This window comes from Convolutriloba macropyga, chromosome 6 (genome assembly GCF_964194025.1).
Source record: "Convolutriloba macropyga chromosome 6, txConMacr16.3, whole genome shotgun sequence".
Lineage (NCBI taxonomy): Eukaryota > Metazoa > Xenacoelomorpha > Acoela > Convolutidae > Convolutriloba > Convolutriloba macropyga.
In genome coordinates this window covers 61,722,648-61,746,395 of record NC_134473.1, presented here as the reverse complement: position 1 = coordinate 61,746,395, position 23,748 = coordinate 61,722,648, and the positions used below count along the sequence as shown (strand labels likewise).

General features: G+C 36.4%; 1 protein-coding gene across 3 annotated transcripts in view; it reads left to right on the top strand.

Moving 5' to 3' along the window:
- Nucleotides 1–2,184: 2,184 nt before the first annotated feature.
- The window catches only part of LOC142341822 (phosphatidylinositol 4-phosphate 5-kinase type-1 alpha-like), a 61,831-nt gene continuing 40,267 nt past the window's right edge, over nt 2,185–23,748 (top strand). For all 3 annotated transcript variants that reach the window (XM_075393064.1, XM_075393065.1, XM_075393066.1), the window contains exons 1-8: nt 2,185–2,303; nt 2,887–2,933; nt 16,465–16,518; nt 16,581–16,679; nt 19,519–19,553; nt 19,627–19,834; nt 20,237–20,386; nt 20,842–20,989. In XM_075393064.1, coding sequence (XP_075249179.1) covers nt 2,285–2,303; nt 2,887–2,933; nt 16,465–16,518; nt 16,581–16,679; nt 19,519–19,553; nt 19,627–19,834; nt 20,237–20,386; nt 20,842–20,989 — 760 coding nt within the window. In that variant the 5' untranslated portion in view covers nt 2,185–2,284. The remainder of the gene's footprint in view (nt 2,304–2,886; nt 2,934–16,464; nt 16,519–16,580; nt 16,680–19,518; nt 19,554–19,626; nt 19,835–20,236; nt 20,387–20,841; nt 20,990–23,748) is intronic.

Genomic DNA, 23,748 nt, shown 5'->3' with positions numbered 1-23,748 from the left:
TTGCCATCATTGAACAACTCGAGGTTTTGATTTTTCAGTTTATCGAGGGGAACATTTTCCTCAAGTAGTTCTCTTCTTTAAAGACAGAATCTTTCTTTAATTGCGTCTTCTTTTGACAAGGCTGGTAAAATGAACACAACTTTTTGAGTTAGAACTGTTCTGTTTTCGTGGGCTTTCGCTAAAACTAATCTGGCATCTTGTTCAGTCGGAAACGTCAGAAGTAAAGTCCGTGGTTTCTTCCTGTGTTGCTGAATTTACCAAGTCGTTTTAGCTTCGTTATTTGGGTGGTCACTCCTATTCGGTTTAATACATCGTTCACTTCATTAGTAGTGGGGGAAAAAATTCTCGGATTTGTATTTGTTGGGGTCTTCTGTAATCCCTTCGGTTCGAATGCTTTTTCTGATATTGTGATCCAGGTCAGGCGGCTCTTTTGAGTGTGCTTTAGATGTAGCACCTTCATTTCTTGGCTGGACGGCAACATCTTCCGCATAGCTCTGATCTACTTTTTAACTTGTAGTCTTAATGGCATATTCCACTCTTGTATCAACGACTGTTGTTATTCTCTCTTCCATTGTCTGCAATTTTTGTTGATCTGCGTTTCTGTTTCAATCTTTTCATTCATCTTGTCAATTTTTCGACATTTTGTGAAGTTGTCTCTTTCATTGCTGTTCAGACATTTTACAATAAGAAGCATTGCCAATTGACCCCCCTTCTTTGAGACCATTAACTGTAACTTGCGTAAGCCCAGTACAAATTGATTCGAAGTGCATGGGAACCTTAAATGTGACGCAAAAGTGTCTTGGCGATGTTTGATATATCAGTTTTTTTACACGTATTGCAACTTTTTGACATTGTTAAGGGGGATAAATGAAACGAGACTCAAGGAACAGAAGGATAGATAATCTTAGGAGTCTGGACAACTAAATCCAGTCTCTTAACAACAGAAGAAGAGTCGATAGAAAGTTTTGTTCAAAGCCTGGACATTTAAAACCAGTCTTTTCTCTAAACTTACTATAAATTATTCAATGTCCTGATTTTCTTCCAGTTTCTGTCGTTTCACTTTTCGTTGTTGCTTGTTCGGCTTCTTTGGTTTCCTTAAGAGTATACTGAGGTCGATACCGTTATTGATAACAATTTCGAGACTGTGAATTTCTAAGTAATATTGTTGGTGAAGTTCGTTGTACTCGTTGGTCTGTGAGCTGTCTTTACGTTTACTGTTAGATACGAGATCCTCGACTACATTGACAACCTTTAGGTTCTGAGTTTTCAGTTCTGACTGTATGCAGGGTGCACCCTCTCACTCGCAATACACAACACCTACTATTTGTTTAAAAGCCCGAATTTCTTTCAGCAGTTGAGCAGATGACAGGGGAGTTCGGGGGTCGAAAGGATGATCTGTTAGTGTTATTTATAACGTCGTGCCACACAATAAATTCTTGTCTGTAATCGAAATCCTTGATGATGTTCTGTAGCAATTTCCTTGGGTTTATTGCAAGTGGATGTAGACAAATACCATTGTCACTGTAGACGATTGCTGATAGTGGCTCTGCTTTTTGTTGTAGTTGAGGGTCTCTTGTTTGTAGTGTTTGGTGTAATGAACTTGCTGCAATAGTAATAGGTACCATCAGAAAGATAAGGGTGCCACCTCGGCTGCCCCGTAAATCATGTTAATCTCAAACTATTGTCTGCTACCGAAGCCCACCACTCACTGGTCGTTTGAGAGCAATTCGGCCGACGTGTTAAATATTTCATTTATTGATAGATTTGAAAATACAATTTTTTTTGGAGACGTAGTGCTGGGAGGGCCCCTACCAGACAATAATTACTCGCATTATAGAGCAGACTAATGAATATCATGTGGAAATACTTATTAACAAACTGAGCAGATAACAACCCCTGTTCATGGATTTTTCTATGTCGGTGTGAAAGATATCGTTCCAATCTTATGTCTTAACTGAGGGAGCTATAAGTCCCCTCGAGTTATTTGTCATGAAGTCTTAATTATAATAAAAATAATAATAGTCCCCCCATGAAATTATAGCCCCCATTATGGCCTTGATGGGGGCTCTAGGTTATCTAACCACTAAGCTGGGGGCTATAGGTTATCTAACCACTAAGCTGGGGGCTATAATGGGAAAGACCGAAATATTGTGGTCTTTTTATCTCGAAACCTTTCTCTCTGAATTGGTCCGGTTGGTGTTTCAGAGAAATGGTATCCAGATCATACGGGTAAACTGCATGCAGTTGTATGGAACAATGAGATGCAAGCTCTTCAACTATCAAAATGACTGACCCAGATTCTAGTTAGTTGTTAGCAAGGTTTTAAGAGGATTAATGTTTCCAGTGTCAATGAGGACCGTAAACTTTTTGTCTCCTGATTGATGACAAGAATTGGCGCTTTGATTTTGTACCCGCTTCTTAATAAAAAAGGAGATCTTTTCCGTTTGTCCCCCCCATTACGTTATGCTCCCCCAGTTACAGATCACTATTATTTACTATTGTTATTACTGTTACTACTACTACTACTATTATGTTAAAATATGGAACGTTCGTCTGGGGGGTGCAATTAATATGCACCCACTAAGCGGGGTGGGGGGCACAAACGAAAAAGATCCTAAAAAGGAATTCAACCACGGATGGACGTTCGTTACGCTAGTTAATATAAACCGTGCCGTACATTAGCACGCTTGCGAACAATTAAATTGGCCCGTAACAGCTTCAAATTGAATCTAATTGCTAAATTAAATTAACCTAATAATAATATAAACTTCAACAGTTCTATATGAGGGCAAAGTATTGAGCGTATCCCTAAATCCTAATCTACTACTAGTACTACACTACACGTCTGCATAGTTCTCAAGACATTTCTGAATGAGTTGTTTTCAGGAGCATCTGGAGATGTGCCGGCTGCTACCACCAATAGTGGAAAACAAGTAAGTATGTCTACATCTAATTATTAATTGCTCTCGTAGAGAAGCAATTATTGTATAGTCTGTCCCATAAAGTTGAAATAAGCGAACTTTCGAAAAAGGCCAAAAACGTGCAATTGAGCATCAATGTGGTCATTTGAATGCCAACGTTTTTTCCATTAAGTTTTCAGTCATCAATTTTTTGTACATGTTTTAAATTTGAACTTTGACCTTTGAATTCTAATCTGTGGCTTTTGAAACGTTCGCTTATTTCAAACTTTATGGGACACACTATAAACGTGTGTCTTTTTTATGCAAAGTTTTCGCTTGACAGTTTCGACTTTTCGAGTGACTTTCACGCACCTGACTTTTTGCATGATCTAAAATTCCCTCTCAATCACAATTTCAAGAAGCTGAACTCAATTGGCGGCAATTCAATACTCAAAGTGAAATAAAAACTGCGCCGAAACTGGTGCCAGTTTCCACTTTAAATCTTAATAGTGGTATATATTAACCTCTAATGTGGCTATTTGAAGCCCACTATTGAACTTCTTAGTCCCAATCCCCCCTCCCCGATTGAAGCAGGCTGCAATTGGTTAGAGCTCCCATTAGTCGTTCAAGAGCAATTCTTCCGACTTTTAGTCTGTCATGTTTTGAAAATAAATTGCGTCTAGACAGCGTTTGGTGTGTCATGCTACACCTTTTTAATCAAAATTCATGCAATCAGCCTACAGTAACATAGAGAAAACCAGCTGCAGCACTCCAGCATATTAGAGATGGCACATGGCGACAGAAATTCTGAAGTTCTGTCGTTTTTTCCCAAGTACCTTCCGTAAAATAAGCTTTAGACTCGTCTTTGTTAAAATCGCTGAATTTATTCCATTTTTCCGAGAATTATCGAAATGCTTTTGAGTATCAATTGTCGTATCGCAAGGTTTGAAACCATGTGACCATCGCCCGATGGCTTTGAATTTTTACCTGTGTTGAGTTAAATATGACTTTATACTTCTGAGGTACTCTGTTTTCGGTTAAATGTTCTAAATAAAGCCCTATAGTCCTTGTAGGGAAGAAATTCTTTTCTAATGTTATTGCTGACAATTCTCAGCAACTTATACTGTGCAAAAGAGCTCACGCAATTTAAAACCTTGCACTTTTTAACCGGAACTCGACCGATCTGTACAATACTCTAACGCAGAACTTCAGCAAAACAACAGGATGTTTTTAAACATCTGAAAAGCCTAAACAAAGTCTTGATGAATGATACCAAGCAAAGTTTGCTTCGATGCGAACAAGTAAATACGTTGAAGGAATTCTTTCACTCCGTGTTCTCCCCAAAAACCAATCTGTTTGAAAGATTTCAAAGTACAGAAACCCTCTGACAAATTTTGACATCTCGAAGAATACAATCAGAAATATAATAGATGATATTGATGCCACAGAATGCAGAGGGCCGAACGGTATACCTCCGGGTTTTTACGTAAAGGCTAGCAAGAATCTCTGCAACATTATGCATTCAGTCCTTAAGAATATAAAGAGGTTGGGAAAAATACCCGACAGCTGGAAAGTTGCTATCATAACGACAATTTTCATAAAAGGAGACCGAAGAAAAGTTGAAAAATACCGGCCTGTCTCATTATTGGACATTGATAGCAAGATGCTGAAAAATGTATATACATTGCATTGTACAATCATTTTTGAAAGTTCCTGCCTAAGAGTCAACATGGTTTTGTCAGGAGAAGATCTGTGCAAACAAATATGCTGGTGTTTCTCAAAAGAATATATGAAGCTCTTGATCACGACTGTCACTCAGAGATAATTGCTTTCTATACTGACTTCTCAAAAGCTTTTGAAAAAGTACTACATTATGAATTAAATCAAAAGTTGATTAACTTTGGAGTTGGTGGATGTTCGCTTGAAATGCTAATAGACTACTTGAGATTGATGACATATGCGTGTGGACAATACCAGTTCGAAGATACTCGATATAAGAAGCGGGGTACCACAGGGGTCACTCCTAGTCCCATTGCTGTTCTGTATATTCATCTTCCAGATTTCCTGATGTTTTCTGAGCCCTATCTTCGCTGATGATCTTAAAATTTTGACTGTGCAAAGAAGCTACTGGGAAGTTCAAGATGAGCTTGTTGGGATTGAGAACTGGGTATTCCAAAATAAAATTGAGCTGGCAATAGACAAGTGTGCGTATCTGAAATTCAGAGGTAGAGGCCAACAGTACAAATTGATGGGAAAGGATTTGGCAAGCTCCACAACTGTCAAAGATCTTGGAATTCACGTTTGGCTGATGTATCGTGGAAAGAGTATATCGAAGAAAGACTGAAGAAAGCAAATGAATTTTTGTACATGCTTAAGCGAAATGTTGCAATTAAAGTAAACACGTTTTTGAAATTGGGATTATTTAAGTCATTAATTTTGCCGGTACTGCTGTATGGTTTCACGTGCTTGACAGCAGGAAAAACTGAAATTCAAATAGTTTCAAAACTGGAAAAGTTTCAAAAAAGGTAGTGAAATGGATAACGGGAAATAAAGATACAGAATACAAAAGCCAGCTTCGACTATTAAACATTTTGCCTCAACCAATGTTTATCCACCTTAACGACCTATTAATAGGTTCAAAAGCTGAATGAAGAGAATAGCGGCATCGAACTACAAGAAGTACATACGAAAGAGACAAGGAACAACAAAATCTTCAAATTGATGAAAACTCGAACAGAGAAATCGCGCAGCGAATTCACTTTTAAAACCTGTCCAATTGCAAACCGCTTAGAAAATTTAATAATTTTAAGAGAACCAGTTGGACTGAAAAACAGAATATTACGTACAATGTGGAATTTTTTCAAGGAAATTTTCTGTGCGAAATATTTGCCCTTGGCAACTGTTCTGCGATTGTCAAAACTGTAGAAATAATTGGACATTATTTTAATTTCCTTCGGACTGGGACCTTAGACCCTTCAGCACAGCTGTAAATCCCCAACAACAGCAAGTTCCTTTCCGATTGCAAGCAAACCTCCCGACCAATTTTGAACTAAAAAACTATATATTCCGATTCACTCTAATTAGCTAACTTTTGAGTAAACAAAGGACTGACTTCAACAAAATAGAGGACCCTACTCCTCTTCATGTTCATCTCTTAAGTTCATCCGGAAACACAAACAAAAATGGCGATTCGAAGGCTTCAAACCGATTCGAAGGCTAGCTTCGGGCTATTATAGCCGTGTCAAGAATAGCTGAAGCCCGCCATCAGAGCAGATGAGCACTAACCCTTATTTACGATTACCAGAAAATACTCCCAAATGACCTCGACCAGTCCCTAAAATAACTTAGGAACCGATACTCAGGTTAGATTAAAGATGAATCTTCAGACTGGACGTAGCATCTTTTAAGTTCAGCTTAGTTAAAGAGCATCCAGATGATTTTCAACTGACTTGAACGCCTCGCAAACCTTGCAATCGAGAACGACCGTGGAGCAGGAATTGGTTGCACAGACGAAAGACAACAAAAAATACGAGAACAATTCAATGGGTTTTTTTTTGTTTGATAATTACTCTATGCACTAAAGTTTCATGAAACTCTTGTATTCCTTAAAATTTTATAAAAGACAGTTGTTAATGATACCGCTCCAGTATCCGGTTGGTTCGTATAGCACTGCAAAGTAACTATTAACTTAGTGGAAAAACCTATCAGTGGTACTCTAGCATATAGGAGATGTTAAATGTATTTTAAAAGTTTTTTCTAGATTGGTATTTGTTTGACGTTTATTTATAGTTTTTGATTGCTTAACCGTAGCTCTTTGCTTCAATTGAATTTTTGTCTGATTTTGCATTAATTAGCTTTTTCAGTTAAGAACTGCATTAAATCTGTATTTGTGCTCATTTTAGGGAGATTTGTCAAAAGCAGTGACCATAAGAATAGTTGGCATGCACGTTCGTAGGCTGAAAAGGGAGCTCTTTTTACTTTCACTTTCCAGAGGAGCGGTCGGGAATGAAAGACTCGGTTTTATGCTAAATTAATTAAACGTTTATCCTATTTGAAGTATTTTTTAGCCTCGTTGTTTATTGCAAACGTTTAGTATTTTAATGATATTTGAAGTTGTTTTTTCCAAGAAGCCCTGAAGTTTGGAGCTTGTGAAGTACTCGACTATTGATCAGGTATTTTTTGCTGTTTTTTATCAATGTTTGAAGGAATGAAATTAGAATTGAATTCACTCAATAGATATACTTATCTGTCTTTTACTTTTTTTGCCATTGAAGAGCACGATAAATGTCAGATCTAACGCTCGTTAGTTTTTTGGGATCATATTGACGACGCAAGAGAAATTTAATTTGTTTCGCTAAAAACTTAGTGATAACGGTTAAAACATTTAGCTAAGCACTTTTTTAAAAAAAATCAATTGCTGTCAACGCTAAATGTTTAAAAACGTTGAAAAAAAATTTGTTGTCACATTGCTCTCTTTTAGGCTCAAGAGTCCAATTAATCTGCATGAGCGAAAGCTACGTTAACTAACTGGCAATTTCTTTAAAATATCGTTTTGGATATTAATAGTTGGGATATTTCCTAATTTCTCAGGGCATTTTGGATCCAGAATTTTCCGCTAATGCCTTCTTTTTCTCTTTGTCTGAAATTAATTCTCTCTTCGGCCTCATATGTTACCGAGAATTTCCCGATTTTTTGTTCACTTTGGTAGAGGATTTCGGATTTAAAGTTTTTGGGCTGTTTTCTGCTATTTTTTGTTTTTGATCAAGACTGCAATTTTTCATTGACTTTTTTATTTTTTCATTATCTTTCTGGAAACAAAATAAAGAGGAAAACCACAAAGTTTATGTTCTGTGGAGCGTCTCGTAGTAAAAATAAGAAGGCTTGATACTGAGTTGCAAAAACTTTTCAAATTTTGTGCTCTGTCGTTTTCGTTTCCGTCACATTATTTTGATGCAATTTGTCCTAACGAATCAGGATGCCTAAACTGAAAATTTTTGTTGACTTGCGCTGTCCAAAGCACATATTTTTAAATATCTATAAAAAATAATTGAAAACCATGATCAGATTCTCTAGGTGTGTTGCTTTTTGTGCAAGGTATTAGATTTTTAAATTTCCTTAACTGTGGGTCCGGTATTTTATAGAAACCTGGCGGGCTATCACTTAAGAGATCCTTGATCAGAAAGTAATTGAACACGGAGAATGTTATTCAAATATTGAATCCTGAGTGGTTTTAAGATTTTTTTTAAACAGCGGACCATAGTGACTGGTTAAAGGTTTTTTGTTTTCGCATCCGGTTTTTTAACGTTTAGTTGTTCAGAAATGAAAGGTTTTAAATAGTGTCTAAAATTAGTCTTTCAGGAATGTTTGTTTTCATATAATTGTGTCTTTAATCAAGTAATTGAATTGTGAGTCTATAGGCATAGTCCATGCCAAAAAATATATGATCCTGAGATAGGAAAGATGAGCAATACTGAAAATTGGCCATCAAAACGCTTTTAACTTCTGAATATGACACCTTTTTTGAATGCTACAGTGATTTTTCTTGCTCCGCGGGCTTAGCGTTTGCTGATTTTTTTTTATTGTATGAGGTTTTTAATATCAATTTTTCTTAGCAACTCCGCCGTGTTGCCAATCGGAGTGCAATAAGTGGACCCCTTCTTGGTCCGCTTTTGTTTTCCCGAAAAGCCATGTTCCGCGAAAGTGTTCAGCTTTTTATTATTCCTCAATCCATCCCCTGTAAATTGTCAGCTTGTCATCACAAAAAGAAGACGCGTCAAAACTCACGCATTGGCTTGTCTCATTTTGAACAATGCAAAATATTTACAGCTTGATCATTTGTTTCTAAAGCGGCTCTTCAACTTACACGTCATCAGCATGTTTGAAAGCAATTGGTTTTCTGTATTTTTGCTGTAGAACAGAATTGCTCGAAGGAGATATCTGTTTCTATTGGGTTCAACATGCTGTTAAGTGACCAGTCGTTAAAATAAATAACCAGTCGTATTTGAAATTCTGTTTTTAAGTTCTGTTTGCCAATGCCCTGCTTGACAACAGACTAAAATTCATCATGCAGCAGAGAGAAAGAGAGAGAAAGTAAATTTATCCTCGCCCAGTTGGTATAAATGCCTTCTCAAACATAAATCAAACATCGCTCAAGACGAATATATTTTACTCCAAATTTATTACTCCAAATGTATTTTAACCAAATTATCAACAATTTGACATCAATTTAATTCAATTAAGGACATTGAGTGATCAAAGGCCGGGAAAGGACTCGCAACGGGGTCGTTAGACTGGTTTTCCAGGGTGCCCTGCAATATTGCAGAACGGATATACTTATTGCACGAAAATTCAAAAGACAGCAAAAACTAATACAACTTTTATTTTTGCCATCAGATGGATCTCATAAAAATTCTAAAACATTTAACCAAGGAATATTCTAGAGTGTCTATTTCGGAAAGACTAGTTGTGTCAAAGACTTTATTCAACTTTTCTGGGATAATATTTTGCATTTTCAACAATTTAAACAGCTACGTTGAGTAATTGGGTTTTTTTTTCGTTTTCGATAATGTGATTTTAAGTAACCTCCAAGATGCACGTCCTGTGGTCACAATCAGTCGTTCAAAAGGAATCATCATTCAAATACTTTTCTGTATGAAGCCCATTTAATGATTTAAGAACAAATTTTAGAAGGTCCGAAACATAATTCAGAAAGCGTTAGAATGTTGCTTAAACCGTCAAAAACCAATGAACAATCATTACTCTGATATCGGCCTTTCTTAAAGAAAATCATTTCATGTATTATCTGATGCACTTCAAATAAGGGGGAAAAGGTGCACTACGAGCACTTCAATCCGCAAAAATTGGTGTCGTCGGCAAAGAGATAAACATCTTGAGTGCACACATATAGTAGGTCATTAATGTAGATCAAAAATATGATTGGTGCAAGGATGGATCCTCGAGGAACACCCCAATTTACATTTAGCCAAATTTGATGACTTGCCCGCTATGGTTAGATTGTATGATCATTCAGATGAAAGGCCCTTAAATCACTTTATTATAACGAATACTATATAGTTGCATTTTTCTAAACAAAATTTTGTGACTAATATGTCAAAAGCCTTCTTCAGGTAGCAAAAACTTCACTGTTTTTTTTTCCTTATTTTAAGGCTAATTCTTAGGCCAATGCATCAACTGTTGAATGTTTTTCCTGAAGCCGAATTGTTTCGAATATATCGGATTAAAATTCTCCGTTTATTCATATTTTCTTGTGAACATTGCTCTCATAAGTTTTGATCCAAACCATTGACAGTTTGGTCTATAATTGCTTTTTTGGCAATGAGGTTTATTTGCTCCTCGCCGATTTTTTCTTATCTGGAGGAGAATCTATGATTCCTTTTTCGGAAACTGATTGCAATCAAATTGAATTTTCAACATCCCTTTGATTGAACACATGTTTTAGCGGAATTGCTTTGCTTAAGGTTTTTGCAGGCATTTACAAAAAACTACTTTTCCGCAATCCGAAAGGCGGATGAATTAGATTCAGCACCCCCAAAACAGGAATCTTTTTTGGGAATCTCATATTGATAAGAGTCCTTCCCGTGAGTGAATTGGGAAGATTGAAGGTATGTTTTAAGTCTGATACTTTTCAAACTTTTTTAAAGCATTTCTTGCTTTCTTGATGCTCTTTTCGAGCCCTATCCGAATGTCTTAAACTTGTTATGCAATTTGAAATTTAATTTGTCTTTCTTCTATGCATTAAATTAGGTTCGGTACACAGATTTTTAAGATTATCAAACTTTTGGAAGAAAACTTCTCTTGGATGAATGTGCTTCAATGGCGCATATCGCTCAGTAATCGAAATTAAAACTATTTAACTCGTTAGCCGTGCCCTTACATCAGTAGTTTGTTTTGAACTATTTTGCTAGTTCCTGATTCAAATGGTTATTGTATTCATTCACCATTCGGGCTTATGAATAAAAGATGTTTTTCTTAAGCAACTAAATGAAACAAATCCTTCTTTCTCAATGTCAGCAGCCAAGGAGACTCAGTAAAGGCAACAAGCACAAGCATTGGTCGCTCTCCACTTTTGCCCCCAGGAAGTCTTTGAGCAGTCGAAATGTCACCGTCGTCGATATACCATAGATACTGTTGTCGATATACCATACACACCATAGATACCGCAGCACCGATAACCTTCTTTATCGTTGCGGAACCTTTCTCCCTCAGCAGACTCCCTTCGTAGTTCTTTAATTTTTTCGTTAACTACCAGTAATCTGATGTCCCTTCTATTGTAATTCTTCTGTTTCGGCTTGCTCTTTTTACAAAGTTGCATCGCTCCTTTTGTTAAAAAGATCAATCCCCCCAATTTTTTTCCTTTCGGTCTTCCGTGTTCGCCTCTATGGCTTGCTGTAAAGCACTTTAAACGGCTGCTTGAGTTTCATTTCTGATGATAAGGATGAGATGTTTTCGCATTTAAACAATGCAGGTTGGAATGAGAATACTGATGCGGCTTTCAAACTATGTTGTTTAGTTTTGACCGGGAATGGCCTAGTAATTATAAGGTTCATCTTTTGCCAAGCAATGATGATCTTAGAAGCGGAATTTAGTTTGGAAGAAACCCCTAGTCTTTTTGTCGAGTTCCTGTCCAGGGATGTTTTTAGTGAGAGTATAGGGTTGTGGATAGGAAACAACAACAGATCCTGAGATTACCAAACTTTCTTTTCTGGAAGTTTCAAAAATTATCTGCAGTTCAGCTAATCAGTTTGGTAAATGTCTCAAATTCCAACGGCTGGAAATGTGCCTTGTTAGCTCAATTAATTGGACTTTTGATTTAGAGCTTTTTTGGAGCGAGAAATTAGGAAGTACTGTTTTTGAAGAAAAGAGTTCAACTGCCAGCAATTTTTCTAAATATGCTGCCGATGAAACATTTGGTGATTTTTTATAAATAAAGATGAGATCATTAGCTTCTTTTCTGCATTCGTTACCTTTTCTGCGTGATGTTTAACAGGACTTTAAAGTGAACTTCTTGTCTAATAATTTAAATGATGCTGAAATGATTTTCACTATGACATATTAAAATTGGGGGACTTCTTTGTGTTGGTTGTTTGGGTATAAAAAGATCAAAACTAATTCACTGACTTTTTCGCAACTTTTTTTGCATGGTTGTCAGAAGATATGCTCTGACAAAATTAAAATTTATTTGTAAAATTAATCTAGGCAGCCAAATAGTTGCCGTCTTTTGGATGAAAGTTTTTTGGGAACCAAATGGTTTCATTTGTTCGAAAGGTTAAAAATGTAAGACTTTGTTTTCAGCTAGTTCTGTTAATATTGCGTGATTGGAACTGGTTTAATATTCAAGAGGTTTGAGGTAAGGAAGAATCTAAATGTCAGTTGAATGATTCAGGACTTTCTTTTCTCAAACACTTGCTCTCGAGCGAAGTTTGAAGCAATTATTGAAAACGATTGTTTATTCTTCTGCAAAGTTTTCGCTTGACCGTTTTCCAAAACAATAGGTCAATTTCACTTCTGAAGGGATTTTTTGCGATTGAATTCCTCATTTGAATTCCTCTCTCTCTCTCTCTCTCTCTCTCTCTCTCTCTCTCTCTCTCTCTCTCTCTCTCTATCTCTCTCTCTCTCAGTTTGTTGATAATATAAAATCGATTAAGATGGAATAGAATCAAAACAATTGATGCTTAGTAGTTATGTTGGTGCACTGACATTCTGGAGGTCTGGAGAGCAAACCTTTTTGTAGCGGCCTTTTTTGCTATCGTAAAATTTATGAACTACTTCTAAATTGCGCCCGCATCTCGATCGAGAGCATTTCATCCAACTTTAGGCATTTTCTTTAATAGCTGTAAAGCGATAGCTGAGGCTATTGCTGGCCTTCTCGTATTTTATTTGTCGTCAATTTTTTCATTCGTTCATGCAATTTCAACTGAATTGAGTGCGTGACATCATTTTCACTCTTATTGACACGATATTTTGATCATTCGCCTGATTAAGTTTTGGGCTCACGACTTAACTCACTTTCAAAAATTTCAAGCGATAAAGTCAAGTAAATGTGTTTTAATCTAATTGAAGGTTATTCGAGGGCAGCTAATAGAAGCAGCAATAGAAGCAATAACAGATTGGTAATCAATACATAACATCTCAGCATTTAATAAAAACCATTTTTTTGCTCTGCTTCTTTTACTATCTTTTCTGTAGATCTACGAAGCTATTGTGGATTTTTTCTGGCAATCTGCCAGCTATGTTTAAGTTTTCCGTCACGCGCCGTTCCGCGAGCCTTTCTGATATATTTCTTGTCATTGCCAGCTAGCATTTTGATGATTAAAAGTGTGCTTTTTGTGCATTAAAAGTCCTTTCTTGATCAGTAAAATTGTAGCTGATAACGTAGCGAGAGGTTTTAGCTGGGTAGATCGACTTGGGTTTTATCGTTCATTTCTGTGATTGAAGCAATTATATTTAAAATAGCCTAAATAGTTATTGTAGTACTTTTTATCAGAAAACACGTTGGTATTAGTCTATCTTAAAACTTTTAGCCCTGAGTTCAAAGTAGTTGCAGTTCATAATAGTTTGCGATGAATTCTGTTCGTTCTGGTTCTTCTGTTCAGTAAGTTTAACCTTATAATATTAAGTTTGACCTTTTAATGTTATCTCCGGAGAAATACTTGAGGAGATGTCATTCGAAAGCCGTTCACTCTTAACAATGGTCTCAACAAACGTGGGCAAAAATTTCAACTCAAGATATTATTAGGAACGGTTTTCCTCACAATCAACTTCTGGCGTCTTTAGCTGCTGAGAACATTGATTTTTTGCTGATGGACGAAAACTTCAAATTTGGACCTCCAATACTGCCTATATATATATTCTGTTTTAAAATCATTCAGAAACAAATGATATTCAGAGTAGCATAAGGAACGTTGATTGTTCCATAAAGTGGACATATGTCCTAACAGATTACTTTAGATACTGAAAGAAAATAAGCTGAAACTGTCGATCTCGTCACCCTGATCGTTTATTAGTGTCCTGCTTTGCCATCTCGTGCTAGCAACATTCTTGGATCAAAAATAAATGTTTTTCGCTGCATTGTTTTGTTATATGTGTGAAAAATCAGGTAATTAAAACGCAATTTTTAGTAGACGTTAATTAATAATACACGCCCTCATCTTCTCAGCCGGCTATGATAGCTGCCCTATTTTCATTACAATTCAAAGAATTTTAATTGTATTGGGTACTGTCGTTTCTTTTTTAAAAAATCTGTTCACACGTTTTCATGATTTTTGCAATCAAATTGGAGACGAACAGGAAGTCGAGCGGAAAAGCGAGTGGTTTTACGACTTCATTTTTTTCTATAATTTTAATGTAGAGTGAGGGAAAGGTGTTTGTTTTTGATCGGATTTTTTTCCACTTGTTTAGTGGTCTTTTAGTTTTTTTAGTTAATGGAAGTTCGTTTGTCCTGCTACGTTTTTTTTACTTTGTCGAACAAAAGTTTGGTTTGTTTTGCCTTGGAGCACAGCTTTCAACATTTTGCGTGATATAATTTTTTATTTCTTTTGTGATAAACCCATTAAGCCCAATTTTAGATGGCAGCTACTCGAATTTTGTTCTTATAAATCTTAGTTACCATCTCTAATGCTTTTGGTATTGCTGATAGCCCATGTGTCCTCTCATTAAGAAAGAGAAGAATTTCTAACTTCAAAATTAAGTGAAAATAGTCCGCACTTTACATTTCTGTTCTTTCAATTCCAAGCGGGATTACGGGAATCAACGGCGAGTGTTTTCGAGAATTCTGACTCGGATGTCTACAAGCTATTCGTAATTTTTTTTAAAACTTTTTTTTGGAAAAAATACTTTTTGCTCCCAATTAAGATGCCATGTTTTTATATTGAAATATTTTTGTTTTCACGGTTTCTCTTGAAATGCCAGAACTTTCAACTGGATTTTGATTTCGGAATATCGAAAAGCAAAAAGTTTATCCTTTAGTTTTCTATAAATTGTCATTTTTGTGAATGTGTTTTATAAAGAACATTGTCATATGGTTGTATTAGACACGACGCTTTCACCAAATTAAAGAGTTGATTTTAACCAAAGACGAAAGTAATCATATTTTATTTTATATAATTCTTCGAATTTAATATAATTTGACGCATAATCGCTCTTTTTAACCAGGACAGGACATCAATATTTTTGTATCCAAAGGGAACCGTTTTTTAGCATTCAAACTTCAATGAACTCCCATTGTTGTAACAAAAATTGGATAACTATGAACAAATTGTTGACCGATGAACACTACGGAAATCTGAAACAATGGCGAAATTTGTGATTTTTGGCTGACTATTTTTTTCTATCATATTTTCTCGCCACTTTTGCTATATGGAGAAGTGCGAAAAACGAGTTTTACCAGCTTCAGTGTGGCGTAAGTTATGCAATTGTTTTTATTGCAACGGGAGTTGGTGAAAAATATTATCATTGGGTTTGCTATCGACCTTTTGAAATTCAAAGTTATTCTAGATCTCGGCTTCGCCCCTGAGTTTGATAACTTCTCGATGCCTTTAACAATCGTGGTAATATTCATTTTTAGCTCCGGAAGGACAAAAGATGCTTTGAAATTTAAGCTGTATAATATCGCGCATGTAAACTGTTTTTTTCTGGCGCATACTAATTTAATACATCTCTTTTCGTGGACGCTACAGCTTTTATATTCCCGGATGTTGCTGTAGAGAATCTGATGAATCTAATTGACATTAAATTGAAGGATGAAATGGAGATTGATATTTCTGAGGGAACAATTTCTGATCGAGTATTGGCATTGAAAGCCTAAGTGTTCTATTCGGTAGCTGTTATCTGTTATTTTGTTGGCTATATAGTTGCTCATTAAGATTTTTATGGCAGCGTAAGCTTCTCTCCAGTCGATGGATTGTTGAGCGGAGAAACTCAAATAAAAGTTGGTTATTTTCTACGCAGTTATTGCAAATTTAAGAAATTTAGAGAGGAGCAATGCGCTACACAACTTAAATGATGCTGGAAACATAATTTCTTTTTCAGCAAGTAATCAGTAGGGCAAAACTACAAATTTTCGAAAGCCAATTCTGTAAATCGCGGTAGTTTACTATTAAAGAGTAAAAAATGCGCCAAAGCTGATTTCCTAAATCCCAGAAGTGATCTAAGGAGGCTCTAAGCCCCCCCCCCCCCCGAATGAAGTTTACTAGAAACAAATTGAAGTACGACTGTCATTTGAGAGAATTTCGTTCGACTTTAGTTGGTTAATGTTAATTTTTGAAGTAAAATATGGGAAGCCAAAAAAACTCAATGCGAAACCGCTTTATATTTATTAACATTCTTTTTAAATTAACAGAACGCTTTTGTTCTGAAAGATGACAGTTAAAATATCAGGGGCTTTTTTGGGACAGCTCTGGTCAATTATTTAAATCACCGAGAGATTAATAAATATTGTGAATGCACTCTCATGTCCAGGTCATTATGAACTTTTTGAGACGCTGAAACATAGTCTTTTGAAGACTCTCAATTTAAAAATGTATGAATGTTTCATGTTCTACTTCAGAAAGTTGGGCACACAACCTTGGACGCCAACAATGAGCCCCAGAAGTTCAAAAAGGTAATATTATTTGTTACAATTGTTTGTGCTGTTGTTTTGTACAATTGTTTGTGGTTTTGTAGTTGGAATTGGAGAACCTGCAGCGCTCCATACAGCACGGGATGCTCTCAGTCATTGCAAACAAGAAGTTGTACGAGCCGGAGAGACAGATGCTCATGGCTGTAAGTCAGAAAAGAACTGATGTAACTAGTTGTCACTGAAACAAAACGGTGACAAAGTTTGTAGATAAGTTTACCTTCACATACCAACAGTTTGACGAGATAGTTCAAGTTTAGGATCGGATTGTTGAGTCCCCTCATCCTCTTAAAATATTCTCCCTGATAAAAGATGTATTACATTATAACATAGAAAACCGTTATAAGTTATGGGATATGGGATCTTTTTCGTTTTCCGGATAGTAACTTATAACGGTTAATCATGTAATAATGCAGAATATCTTAAAGCTGGGAGAATATTTTACGAGGATGAGGGGCTCAATAATCTGGTTCTAAAATTGAAGAATCTCGTCAAAATCTTGGCATATTTGAAGAAACCCAGTCTCTTTTCAAAATTTTGTTAACTGCTCTCAAACAAAGTCCTGCTGGTCTTTGCAATGACTTTTATCGTAATAACTTTTCGTTTTATTAATAGCCGCACAGCGATAGCTGGGGCTATTATTGGCCTTCTCTTGGTTTTTTTTTATTTCGTCGTCATGATTTTTGTTACGACCATATGACGTCACAGCCACTTTTTGTTCATTCGTTCATGCAATTTCAACTGAATTGCATGTGTGACGTCATTTTTCGCTCTTAGTGGAGCGAGTTTTTTGTTCATGCGCGTGATTAAATTTTTGGTCACACTTGACTTACCTCACTCTCAAAAATGACTTCCTCACTTTGAAATTGACTTTTACTTTAATTCAAAGAGATAAGGTCAAATGGGTGTGTTTCACTCTAAATGAAGGTTATTTGAGATCAGCTAATAGAGGCAGCAAAAACTTATACAGATTTTTAATTAAAATATAACATATCAGCCTTCAATGAAAAGACGAATTTTTTTGGTCTGCCTTTTTACTGTTTTTTTTTGAGTCTGCAGATCTACGAAGCTATTGCGGCTATTTTCTGGCAATCTGCCAGCTATGTTAGTTAATTGCCGCCGTCAGACTCTCAGCGGCTCTTATTTAGGCGCTCTCCTTTTTACAATTCAAAGATTTTGAATTGTATTGGGGCGCTGTCTTTTTTTAAAGATCTGTTCACACAATTTCATGATTTTTGAAGTCAAATTGGAGTAGTGATTTTGATCACGCCGAAACAGGAAGTGGAGCAAAAAAGCAAGTGGTTTTGCGGCGTGAAAATTTTTCGCTCTAATTTAAAGTAGAGTGAGAAAATGGTGTTTGAACAAAAATTCGATTTCTCGCTACTGGTTTTTTGTTCACATGCGGCAATTTCACTTTGATTTTCACCGTTTTTTTTCGATTTTTTGGATCGGATTTTTTAAACTGGTTTTCACAATCTATTCGTAGTTCATTCTAGGCTTTGTTTTCTGTTTCAACTAAATTTTCATTTTTTCGCTAATTGTTTTTTGTTCACATGCGGCATTTTGACATTGATTTTCTGTTTTTATTTTTGATGTTTTTTGGAAATGGTTTTCCCAATTCACTCATAGTCCGTTCTAGGTCTAGTTTTTAATAGCCGCACAGCGATAGCTGGGGCTATTATTGGCCTTCTCTTGGTTTTTTTATTTCGTCGTCACGATTTTTGTTACGACTATATGACGTCACAACCACTTCAAATCTGCTTTTTGTTCATTCGTTCCTGCAATGTCAACTGAAGTGCGTGTGTGACGTCATTTTTCGCCATTAGTGGTGCGAGTTTTGTTCATATGCGTGATTAAATTGTTGGTCACACTTGACTTACTCACAAAAATGACTTCCTCACTTTGAATGACTTTTATTTACTTTAATTCAAAGAGATAAGGTCAAATGGGTGTGTGTCACTCTAAATGAAGGTTATTTGAGAGCAGCTAATAGAGGCAGCAAAAAATTATCCAGATTTTTAATCAAAATATAACATATCAGCCTTCAAATTTTTTGGTCTGTCTTTTTACTGATTTTTTTGAGACTGCAGATCTACGAAGCTATTGCGGCTATTTTCTGGCAATCTGCCAGCTATGTTTTGTTTAGTCAATGGAAATTCTTTGAATTGTACGTCAGGACTTGTTCTGCTATGTTTTTTAATTCGCCTTACCTTTTGATCACGTTTTACTTAAGTCACGATTTTCACGTTTGACTTCTGACTTACTTCACTCACTGTTTCAACTGAATAGATTTTAAATTCTTTCACGCATTCAATTACGCGATGTGGTGAATACTGTAAAAGTCAAAAGATCAAAATCCAAAGAGACAGGACAAATCGATAAAGCCCGGTCATAGTGCATAAGGTTATCAAAGTTCATTAGAGCGATTGCTAGCTGACATTAAGCTTAATAGCTTTCAGTTTAGAAGCTCATTTAAGTGTAGTCTTAGAATCCAACTGAAACTGCACGACAAATTAGAACACTTTTTGACACTAAAAAAGAGAAAAATTCAGTTTGTTTATCTTTGCTTTTTTTTCTTTTTCTGTCTCAATCACGATCTGTATCAAGCGCGTCAGCGGCGGCTGTTTTCCGGCAGTCTGCGGGCTGTGTTTTTTTTCGTTTGACCAAATTGACTTTTCGTCTTCAAAAACGGGATAAGATGTCAAGCCCGGAGGGCATTAAGTTTCTTAGAGCATTTCGGCTTACTACACTCTAAGAATCTCACCGAAACTGGTTTGGAGACACAAATTCATGATGTGAAGGGCGCGATTCTTAGACTCCCCCACGCCGAGCCCTACACATTTTTATCAATGAAAAAATATTATCCGTTTTTTACACATGGTAATAAAAATTGGTTAAATGGTAAAAATTATAATAGTATAATCGTAAGTAATAAAAAAATGAGGTTACTAAAAATAGCGATTTCTATTCACATGTCTATTTTAGGACCTGGAGCAAGTGGTCATGCTGAACATACAAGGGTAGGTTTTCACTCAATTTTTTGAACCGATATTTTGTACAAGAGAGACATTTTGATCTGTTTCCATATTAAAGGAGTGAGGTGCCACGGAATCTGAAGTTTACGAGTGACAAACCTCTCTCCTCATCAATGTCTGACACACATGATGCGAGTGCCATTGAGCCATCACCTAGTAGCAGTACTCAACAGGTCTCTGTGGCCAACTACAGATTCAAAGCTTATGCCCCCAGAGCATTCGATTTCTTCCGCCAAATATACAAAGTGGACAAGGGAGAGTTCATGGTATGAGACTTCCCCCCATATTCTTACAATCACTGTGGAACCTCCATATCCCTTTCCCTCTCCCGCCCACCCAAGGAGGTGGAATGCAACTATGAGCATCTGTGTTTGATGTTCTCAGTTTTCATTCAGACTTTTTTGTGGAAACTTTCATTGTGATCGAAGAAAAATAGCTTGACGTATTTGCAAGATTGTAAAATTAAGGTTCACGTTTTTCCAAATGTCACTCACTGGGCGATACCAACGTTTAGATAATTAAACTTTACATAATCTTGGTTTAAAAGTTTCTCAGTTGTCTCGTTTGACCTGAAAGACAGAAAGTTTTGTTAATTTATAGCGTTCTGATAAAAAAGTTTAGAACACAGTTAGTGAATACTTGAGTGGAGATGTACGTTTTGGTTTCAGAACTCGATAGGGGCTCCGATGAAGTGCATTCCGAATACAGGTGCTTCCGGGAGTCTCTTCTTCATCACGGGGGATGACTGCTTCATAATGAAAACTCTGCAGAAGAAGGAGGCCGTCTTCTTACTCGAGTTGTACCCAGGATACATATTGGTGAGCATTAGATGTTATGTAGTGTCCTGAAACATAAGTGAACAAATATTTCGAAGGTCAAAGTTCAAAAGTAAATGTTGTGCAGATAACAGCTTTTTAACGTTAATTTGCATATCAAAGTTAGTTGAAGTTTCGCCTCCGCTTCAATTTCTTGGGCAGACTATAATAGCATCATAGCAAAACAGGAGTTTCGAAATTAATACTTTGCAAATTTTTTGCAATAATTGTATAGATTTCATTCAGGTGCCGCTATGAATCTGATCTGTTTCTTATAATGGAGTAAGTTTCAAATACTTTTTAAATCAAATGTATTTGTAAGGGGAGTTATGTAGACAGCATGATCACATCAAAACTATGAAATTTGTCAGCTCAATAATTTCTCGTCCAAAGTAAATGGTAATATCTGCAATTCAGATGACTGCGCATCATTTAGAACGTGTGCCAATTGTGTTTAGAACTTGTACCAATCTCCCGACACATTGCTGCCCAAATACTTTGGGTGCTACTGTTACCAGTCTATTTTGGGCAAGAATGTCCGGGTGGCCATCATGAACAACCTCATTCCACGGAATGTCACTCTTTGGAAAAAGTACGATCTCAAAGGTCAGTCCACCTTATTACCTCATACTCTGTCCCAAACTGATACACACCTGAATGTCACGCGTTTGTGATGGTTTTTGAAGGCTATCGCAAGGTTCACTTTTCTGAGGCAATGGGTTAATTTTGATCTAAATCTTTTATAAATATTTTTGATGGATCTCGCTGTGATTTGAAGGCTGTCGGAAACCTTAAGTTTGAATGGGATCTGTAATCGGATAGCTTTTTGGAATAATCTCAAAGATGAAAAGGTGGGCGTTGAGTTGCTGAGCAGATCCCTAAAAGTCTTACTAAATTCTCAAGTATGCGATTAACCGAAACTGCTAAAGAGACAAATGAATTTTGTAAAGAGCAGTTCTTGGGAAACTTGGTCCACACCGCTCTGCCCCAAATCCCCCCTCGAGAAAAGGTCAAACTCGCATATTTCAGCCTCTCGCCAGTTGTTTGAGAGCCATTCGTACGACGTTAATCAGTTATGCTCTAGATTTTTGTATTGAATGGAGAGAGTGTATTGGAAGTTCATCTCGGCTCAACTTGTGAATAAGAAGTCAAGCAATTTTCTGAGTCATTGTAAAATACATGGGCGAGTAAGCTCGGGTGTTCTGATCATAGCGTGGAGCTATTAACTAAGCAGAGCTATATGGCGGTACTCAATGTCTTTCGTCTGACGCTTATTTCTTGTAACAACATTTTTACGCCGAAAAAGCAATTTTGATATTTTCATGCTGATTTTATTGCTTGTGCGTTGCGTCATTTTTAAAGCAATTATTCAGTTAAAAATTTGAATTGCGTGATTAATTGTTTGATTGTAAATAACTTATGCACTCTGTAAATGACTTTCAATTCTAAAGTTTTACGTTACTTTAAGCCCTTTCAAGGTAAATAATGTGTTCAATGTAACAAGGACTGTTAATAATAAGTTATTACTACGAAAATGAAATAGGGAAAATGCTTTGAATGCTCTGAATAGATTTTATACGTTGAATCGGCAACTCCATTTACTCAGATTTGTATCTTATTAATTTTTCTCAAACGAAATTTGTAGCAAATATATTAGTCCTGTTGTCTTTTTTATGCGATCTTTCGCTTGACCGACTTTTCGTTTGACTTTTGGTCCCGAAAAACGCGATGAAAAGGTGGCGGCCAGATGGCATTAAGTGGCTGAACAGCTCTCTTAGAACCTTACGCCTTATTAGTGTCTAAGCATTACGCCTTGTAGACTGTAAGCATGCGATTCACCAAAACTGTTTCGAGAAAATCTCCCTGGTTTGAAGGCTCGTTCCTAATCTTTTCCCCCCTCAGCCCCCTCTGTCACACCCCCGCCCGCGCTCAGCTCACCTCCTAATGCTAGCATCCCTAAGACGCAGATGGCAAATACCGAAGCTAGCTACTCGAGTTGTTTGAGAGCATTTTGCTAGACGTTAATCGGTTTTGTTAGGATCTGTCTATATTCTGGTAGGCAAGTCGCAGCCCTATTAGGCAGTAGACTATGTTCACATCAGCTAGCAATTTTTGGCGAATTTCGAAATTTTAATTTTTTAAAAGTTACAGTAGCTAAATCGTTGCGCAATTATGCACGTACTTTATAAAAATGTTTAGCTTAATTAATAGCCGCCGTGAGCCTCTCAACGGCTATTATTTAAGCGCTCTCCTTTTTTAAGTCGCTCAACCTTTTGATCACGGTTTTTACATAAGTCAGGATTTTCACACTTGACTTTGACTTACTTCACTTACTGTTTCAACTGAATGGGGTTCTTAATTCTTTGACGTATTGAATTACGTAATGTGAATACGGTCAATGTCTAAAGTGCAAAATCTAAACGAATGGGAGAAACATAATTCATAAGGTTATCAAAGTTCATTTTAAACGATTGCTAGTTGGCATTAGTATTATGCTTAATAGCCTTCATTTTAGAAGCTGAATTAAGTAAATTTACACGCCAAATATGAACACTGACACTTAAAAAAATTTATCAATTTCTATCTATTCATTTTTTCTTTCTCTGTTTCATTCCCAATGTGCGTCAAGCGGTTCCACGGCGGCTATTCTCCGGCAATTTGCCGGCTATGTTAATTTGCCGGTAAAGATAATCAAAGTAATTCAAGCATATATTTAATAGCCTTGAAGCGACGGTTAAAGTTATCAGTGATGTTTTCATGCGCTTCAAATTTCATAAGAAGGATTGATTTTAATTGCTCTCAACCGCAGTGTTGCAAGTATTCTAGTCTGATGTCTTCTTCAAATTTTTTTGCTTGACTGGCTAAATTTCTTAATTGACATTTTTTGAACTCCGTACTCACCTTGGCCAATAAATTTGAAGTGATTAATAGCTCTTGAATGAAGTTTGAAGCATTTATTTTAATTGTGTTTTTGATGCAAAATTTTTGTTTGACCATTTTGATAGTTTGCGTGATCTAAATCTCTCTCGTTCACAGTTTTAAGTGCCTGAATTCAAGTTTCCACAGCTTACTACTGGTAATCAACCGAAATGTGTGCGGCAATTGGAGTCCTTTTTTAACTTTAAATCTTAGTAGTTATACAATGACGCCATTCGATGGCCTATTTAGTAAATTTATGCCCGGACTGAAGCAGGCTGCTATGGATTCGAGTTCGCAATGGTCTTTCGATTGCAATTCTTCCGATGTTAGTTGCTCATGATAAATAGTCGTAAAAGAGGCAGGTAATTTTGTTCCAGGTAATTTTTAATAGCCGACGTCATGCTATTATTTAGGCCGCTTCTTTTAAAGATTTGATTTTTTATTCC